A 7400-nucleotide genomic window follows, 5' to 3' on the forward strand; every position below is an offset into this window, starting at 1 on the left:
GAAGTCAAATAAAGACTACAGATCCAGGGGGTTGGGAAAAGCAGGTTTGTTTTCCTGCTTTTTACAGTGTTCTTACATAGTGAGTGAAAAAGCTCAGTAGATAACTGGAAGAGCTGTGGCAGAAAACAGGGTGGCCTGGCCTTTGGGAGCTGCAGTGCAGCATCCCTGGGCTGAGATGTCCTAAGGTGTCGTGTGGGCTTGTCATGTAGCAACATTCGTAGGCAGGACATGGGTACCTCACCACTCTTTTAGCTTTTTCACCTCTTGGCCTGACATTTATAGAAGTAGCTAAGTCTGCTAATTGTGACCATGCACCTTCAAAAGTGGTAACTTTGGAAACACAATGGGGCAACAAATGATTGCATATACTGCTGCTTCCTCTTACGTAATTGTTTTTGGTACTAATTTAATTACAGTTTGTATAGATACCAGTAGTGCTTTCTGTAAAACAAATATGGTTGTATCATTTGAATTTTATTGTCATTGGGATGTTTAGTTAATAACAGAACACTTGATCTGGCGTTTCGAACATTAGGAGTTCTCATTAAGCTGGGTCAGTTCATATGAAAGCTCAACTAGCAATAGAATTCCAAAAAGAGTCCTCATGACTTGTTTATGATGTCTGAAACCTGGCATTTGAAGTTTGGCTTTTCCAGCCTGTAGTGTAGTGTATGAATTAATAATTCATTTAGGTCTATCTGTGCCAATTTCATATTTGGGTATTTCTGTCACAGTCATTCTGAGAAAGCAAAAGTAGTAGAAAGTTTGTACTCTATCGCTTGTACAGTCAAGGACAGAAACCCTTCTAAGTAGATTTCAAGTGATTAGTCCCATAGGCCATGACTGATTTACCTCCTTGCTTAGTACTTGGAGATTCTCAAAATCTCATTTTCAGGAAAATTTCATTCTCCTGCTAGCAAATGGAAAATCTTTTTAGAAATCTTGGGGTTTACAGATATTTGAAGTCTCTCAAAATGGTGGAAATCTTCACATGTATCTTTATTGTCTAAAGACAATTGTTTTACAACATAAGTTAAACACATAGTACCTATCCAATTTCAGGCAGTTCTTTAAAAAATGAGTTAAATTGCTCCAGTAATACAGTATTCTGCAAAAATTTTCATGAAACAATGTCTGCAAGGAGAAAGTAAAGTGCTTGGTGACACTGTAAAACCCAAGACACGTTAGGTGTCATTTTGAAAAACTGATAGGAGGTCAACATAGACTTTCATGATGTAGTTTGTTATGGAAATACTCTTCTGCTTGGGATAACAGAATATGCATATTCTGAATAAATTCATGTGAATGCTGCACTTTTGTGTGTAAGCACACAATATGCATATATGCAAATACATAAATAAAATATGTATAAATTAAATTACATGTATCTTTTGCTAGCCTGACCTAAATACATGCATACACTGGTCTTAGTCTTTAAATGCATTAAACTGTATCATGTTAGAAGTTCTAGGATTTTTATATTATTTTATGTTAAGTTTTCTCACATATCAGGTAATGATTTGCTCTGTGATGTGTTAGGTATGGCTTTAAAGGCCATATTGTTCACAATCTGAATTTCAGCCTGAAGTAGTATTTTCAGTTAGCTGAATGAAGTTCTGGTTTTAAAAACCTGTGAACTAGAAATACCTCAAATATTACAGCACCTACAGTTACTCATTCAAAAAATCAGTAAGTCATGGGGATTTTTTAATCTTACCATAATTCAGGTTGCAAGATGACAAACTTTCCAGGTACTTTCATTTCCATTTTTATTAAACAGAACTGGTGTTGGGGCACTACATCAGTTTCACAAAATTCTTCCTGTCACAAAGTGTGGTATGTCCTATTTATTTATTTGTTTCTAAGACAAAGAAGAAAATAGGAACTCTTTATTTCTCTGACTTGCTTTCTGAAAGGAAAATACATTAATCAACAACTTTAAAATAACTTCAGATGGTAGAAAAAATCATTCCAGGAGGTGAGCTTGTCAAATAGATTCTTGAGTATTCCTAAAACTTAAAGGTGGATAGTAGACTAGTTCCTAGGTTTCTGCATTTTCCTGAGTTACAGTGTTTTCCTAAGATTCCTAGGTCTTGCCACACTGGAGATTGCCTCTGTCTTTGTTACTTTCCACTTCTCTTAGGCAGCTGTAATAAATATTGTTGTTAATTGGTTTCATGTAAGTAACAGATCTCTGTGTAGAGAACATTCCTTATGCTGGTCAGAGTAAGGTGCAAGTGGAGATTTCAGTCTTCTTACAGTAACTATGTATGTGTTAGTAAAAAACCAAAAGCATTTTAAAACATGCACCGCACCAGCAGTGCTTGAAAAAATTATGTGGAAATCATCACTGGAAAGTAATTGGGCAGTACATGCTCAGGACTTAAGAAGTTCAGTATAGATGGGAATGCAGTGGATTTTAATATCAATACTAAGGAGAAGTAAGCTTAAGTAATGAATAGAGTTAAAGAAGAGAAGTTTATTCATCCCACAGTTCCTTGAAAAGCTTCATTATATCTACTTGTATCTGTGCTAGAAAACGCAGATACACAACTGGTTAATGCCACTACAAACCAAAATGAATTCTTGTTTCAGTATTTGCAGGAAGCAAGTAGATGTTAAGAGTTGCTAGTAGAAAAAACATTTTATTTCTACCCTGGTGTTTAGTACATGATTTGTAAGAAATCATTTCTTGGATAATTATTATAGTTACATGGGCTATGCAGTTTTGGAATTCTTTAAAGTTTTATTCTTTATAAATACTTTATTTTTAACTTTTTTGTTACCAGTAGGTGACACAAAGTTGCATGACATACAAAAACATAAACAGTGAGGGGTTGTAGTGCATACTCAGGCTGTGGTGTCTCTGAGCAGACGTGTGACCGCATCAAGCAGTCGGCCAGCGGCACCAAGCGCCGCGTGTTCATCATCGAGACCATGGGCGGCTACTGTGGCTACCTGGCCAACATGGGGGCCCTGGCAGCAGGAGCTGATGCTGCTTACATCTTCGAAGAGCAGTTTGATATCAGAGAGCTCCAGGTATTCAGCACCTTTTGCTCATTCTTAAGTAGATCTAAAGCTGTTGTACGTCTGTATCTTAATGTGTGTACCTGAAGTAGATGGCTCATGAAAGAAAAAACCAGCTGAGGTTGGGCCTAAAATCTGTGCTTGTCATGACAGTTCCTGTGCCATAACATTATATAAAGGAGTGTAGACACAATCACTGTTGATACCCAAGTTCAGTAAAATGACAAAAATAATTGTATTGGCCATTAAGCACTACTAGATTAATTGTTTCATTTGTAGTCTTCTGATTGAAATTCAAATTAAATGAACAGACCTGGGTACTTTTAAAATAAAGCCAAAAACAAGAGAACAGTATTTTTTCATTGTGGTGTTTAAAGGCTGTTCAGGACAAGAACTGACCAGTATGTCAGGTTTATTAGATACTGACTCTGTTACCACAGCTATTCAGAGCATGTCTGGAGGTGTTACTAAAATAAAGCCCTCAAGCTTTAAGGATTATGGTGTAGAACATACACAAGCTGATATGCAACTTGTCTTTTGTGAGGACTTTACACTTCTGACATGGTTAGTACTAGCTGCAGTCATGGACAAACAAAAAGCTAAAAGGATAGAAAATATCTGAGAAGCACAGAGATGTGAAATAAATCAGAACTTATCCCCACGCAGTTATTGGCAGGACTGGAAGTAAGGTCAGGCTGTAAACTTCAGTGGCAATTTCTGTATTTTTATGTATATCAAGCTGGATGCTGTACCAGTATAGCATATAAAAACCTCCTTTGATGTAATAAAATCTATTATTTCTGATATAGAGAAAGGTGTTAGTTTTAATCCAAGATGAATAGCCATACACAGTATGTTATCCTGTATCTCCAAAAATCTTGATAATTTGAATTTGCACATAATGCTTTATGTGGAATATTTGACAGAAGTTCTCAGGAAATGTAGGCTCATTAAAGTTGTTTCAGATACAGAGTTCTCTATGAATCTTTAAAAATACTTTTGTTTCTAGGCTAATGTGGAACACTTGACTGAAAAAATGAAAACCAGTATCCAGCGTGGTCTAGTGCTGAGGTAGGTAAAAGTAGTAGTAGATGGCATCAGTGGTACTGAGCATTCCCAGCCAGGTAGGCTGCTTGGCTATTTGGAATGACACTCCAAGTCTTATTCCTTGATTATTCCTTTAACTTGAGATTTTTAGAAAAGCTGTTGCTCCAAAAAGCAGTTCAAGTCCAAAACTTCTTTCTGTGTAAATATATTTGCTCTGTAATCTAATACTTCATCCTGTTTTCAGTCTGTTTTCTCATCAGGTTTGTCTTTTATTCCAGATTCTTTCTTACTAGAGGTAGTGTGTCACACTAGGGCCTTTACTATAAAAACCCTAAAAATCATGAGCCTGTTACGTGGAAGTGAGTGTATGTGATCAGGTGAAAATGTCCACGCCAGGATTACTGAAAAGAAAAGGGAGAAGACTTGTCATTCAGTAGCTGCAAAGACATCCAGTGCTTTAGAGTAAATTTGCTAACTATCTGGCCTTAATTGTTACAGAAATGAGAACTGCAATGAGAACTACACAACTGATTTCATTTATCAGCTGTATTCTGAAGAAGGAAAAGGAGTGTTTGACTGTCGAAAAAATGTATTGGGCCATATGCAGCAGGTAAATACAACTCTATAGCTACAGACAATACTAACTTTTTATGCACAAAGTACATACACTGTTCAAGCATTTGAAACAAGTCTGACTCAAGATTAAGGAAAAAAAAAAAAAGTGGATTTTTGTTTGTAGGCACCTCAGAAGGTTGTTTTAGCATCAGGTTTTATTGCAAACCCTTTTTAAAAATCTGGGAAAAATGCGTTAGATTCCTTATGAATCTCATTTTTATTCCTCTTCTGTCTATATTAATAAATAATTCCACTTTTTGTCTTATAATTGTAATACCTTCTTCATAATACAATTGCCTGCCCATCCATAATATATCTGCCTCTTGAACCCTCTTCAAGAGCAGAGATTTCATTAAGAAAATCTGTGCAGATCGGTGTTTTTGTGGAAGAAACAGAAGTGAGCTACTCCTTTATCTCACTGTGCAGCTGGTTGGTGGGCAAAGGGAGTTGCTGATTTGGCTACACCTATCACTGAGGCTGAGGTGGAGGAAAATGCACAGTTCCCTCGATTCTTTTAAGTGAGTAGTAGTATTGATTCTGTGAGAATTCCACTGGTGCTGAACACAAATTTTAAACACCTTAGATTGACTGATGGGGTAGAGCTTTTGGTTTGTTTTTCTAAGTGGGGGAAATGGAAATAAGAGGTAGAGCAGGCCATTAGCAGAGATAACTGATAAAACAAGACACCAATCCTGCTTTGATAAGCTAACCCAGAATTCAATTTTTGCACAGGGTGGAGCACCTTCCCCATTTGATAGAAATTTCGGGACAAAAATTTCAGCGAAAGCTATGCAGTGGATCTCGAAAAAACTGAAAGAAACCTACCGGAAAGGTGCAGAAACGTTTGGTGCAGTCTCTTGTTACTGTCTTTGATTGTCTGTCCGTATGTAAGACTCTTACACTTCACAAACATATGAATATTTGTTAGTCAACATTCTTCTTCCCATCTTCGTGTTTTGCTGTGCTTCTTGATGTATGAGCATATCCACTTGAGTGAGATCAATAATTCAGATAGCTGTTTCATCAAATAGCCAGTGTGATAGAAGGTTTTCATGCATGCAGGAATTGTTTGTATAGTTACATTTGTTCTTTTTTGTTTCATGCTGCCTTCATGGGAGACAGAAGGAGGTAATATTTAGTCTTTAAGAATTTTTGTAAAGCACTACTTCCTAAAATCTGATCTAAAACTGGATGCTAAAATTCAATCATTTTGTTGTTTAATTGCACTCTTATTTCATTGCTAATCATCCAAGTTAAGCTAAAAAAGTGAAGATCTAACCCTATTAAAGCACTAATTTGATGTTATATCAATCTATTAAATAATTAGTAGCTGAAATTAGGCTACTGTAAGTTCAGTTTAATTGCAGAAAAGTGGTATTTGCCCTTATACTAGTAAGAAGGATGCTGAATTACTTCATTCTTTTTAGGAAAAGTATTTGCCAATACCGATGACTCAGTTTGTTTGCTGGGAATACGGAGACGCAACCTTGTTTTCCAACCCGTGGCTGAGCTGAAGAGTGAAACAGACTTTGTGTACGTATGCACTGCCTGGTGGTAAACACCTCACCACAGCCTGCCTTGCACCACTTCAAACAAACACTTCCCAACGCCTTACTGCTTTTGCCTTAGGCCTCAATTCTGCCAGATCCACTTGGATTGTTCCCTTCTCTCTTGCCTTTGTACTTTTACTTCATCCTCCTTACACTTATGGTGAAGTCTGGGACTCTGCTGTCCTGTTAAGTAACTTACCATGTGATAGCCTTTGCCTTAATGCCTAGAATTACTTTACTTCTGTTTCGTTTCAGTGGGGCAGCATTTTTGTGCCAAATTTGGTATTATGCTAAACATCTTCCATTAAGACCTGTTCATTTCTTTGGGATTCTGTCCTTGATTCTTCTCATTTTGTGTCAGTGTTTTACATCCCTCCATGACAGTCAATGCCCAATTCCATTTATAAGGAAGGTGTTTGCCTTACCCCCATGTATTTCACCTCCCTGTTTCCCCCTCCAGACACAGGATTCCCAAGGAGCAGTGGTGGCTGAAGCTGCGACCACTGATGAAGATCCTGGCCAAGTACAAGACCAGCTATGACGTGTCAGACTCAGGCCAGCTGGAACACGTGGCCATGCTCCCAAAGGAAGCTGAGACCGGAGCCATCTAAACACACCACATTTAGATTGTTGTCATAGATGCACATTGTGAGTAACAATGCTTTAGAATCGTTAAAGCCTTGTTTTGTAACATTTAAATTATTGTTCCAGCACTTTATGTGAAACAAGACGTTCAGCTGTCACACAGATTTTGTCCTGTTTGTGTGTTATGTTTGAAACAAACCCTTGCATCTAATGGAAAACACCAGTACTGATACTGCCCTTTAACAAGCAAGTGCAACACCGTTCTATGCACTCCTACGTAAGTTACTCATCTACTGCACTTTGTTTCAGAGTACTTACACCCCAAAAATAAATGTAGACGGCTAGTTCTTGTGTTGAGTTACAGGATGTGCTTAATGTTCCTGAAGTGAAATAAAATACTGTTGCAAACATCACATGTTGTGTTCACCTGCTTTTAAACAGCTGGGGGAATAGCACTTGAAGGATTCTCTATAGACTCCAGGGAAGGAAAAAGAACTTCCCGTTTTCCTTCCTCAGCTCTGCAGGAAGTAGTCAGTCACACCAGGGCAACACTCAGTCACACTCCTTTGCTACTTC

General features: G+C 37.6%; 1 protein-coding gene and 1 long non-coding RNA gene across 4 annotated transcripts in view; one reads left to right on the forward strand and one right to left on the reverse strand.

Annotated features, from left to right (window-relative positions):
* Window positions 1-7237, forward strand: part of PFKP (phosphofructokinase, platelet) — a 42502-nt gene extending 35265 nt beyond the window's left edge. For all 3 annotated transcript variants that reach the window (XM_053976265.1, XM_053976249.1, XM_053976257.1), the window contains 6 exons: window positions 2875-3039; window positions 4037-4098; window positions 4573-4684; window positions 5422-5521; window positions 6117-6222; window positions 6700-7237. In XM_053976265.1, the coding sequence (XP_053832240.1) occupies window positions 2875-3039; window positions 4037-4098; window positions 4573-4684; window positions 5422-5521; window positions 6117-6222; window positions 6700-6850 (696 nt within the window). In that variant the 3' untranslated portion in view covers window positions 6851-7237. The remainder of the gene's footprint in view (window positions 1-2874; window positions 3040-4036; window positions 4099-4572; window positions 4685-5421; window positions 5522-6116; window positions 6223-6699) is intronic.
* Window positions 4107-6734, reverse strand: LOC128806591 (uncharacterized). The gene is made up of 3 exons (XR_008436875.1): window positions 6665-6734; window positions 5515-5590; window positions 4107-4475 (listed from the first exon to the last, which is right to left on the reverse strand). It is a non-coding gene; the product is annotated as an uncharacterized LOC128806591 (long non-coding RNA).
* Window positions 7238-7400: the final 163 nt, after the last annotated feature.

The sequence above is a fragment of the Vidua macroura genome, chromosome 1, assembly GCF_024509145.1.
Source record: "Vidua macroura isolate BioBank_ID:100142 chromosome 1, ASM2450914v1, whole genome shotgun sequence".
Lineage (NCBI taxonomy): Eukaryota > Metazoa > Chordata > Aves > Passeriformes > Viduidae > Vidua > Vidua macroura.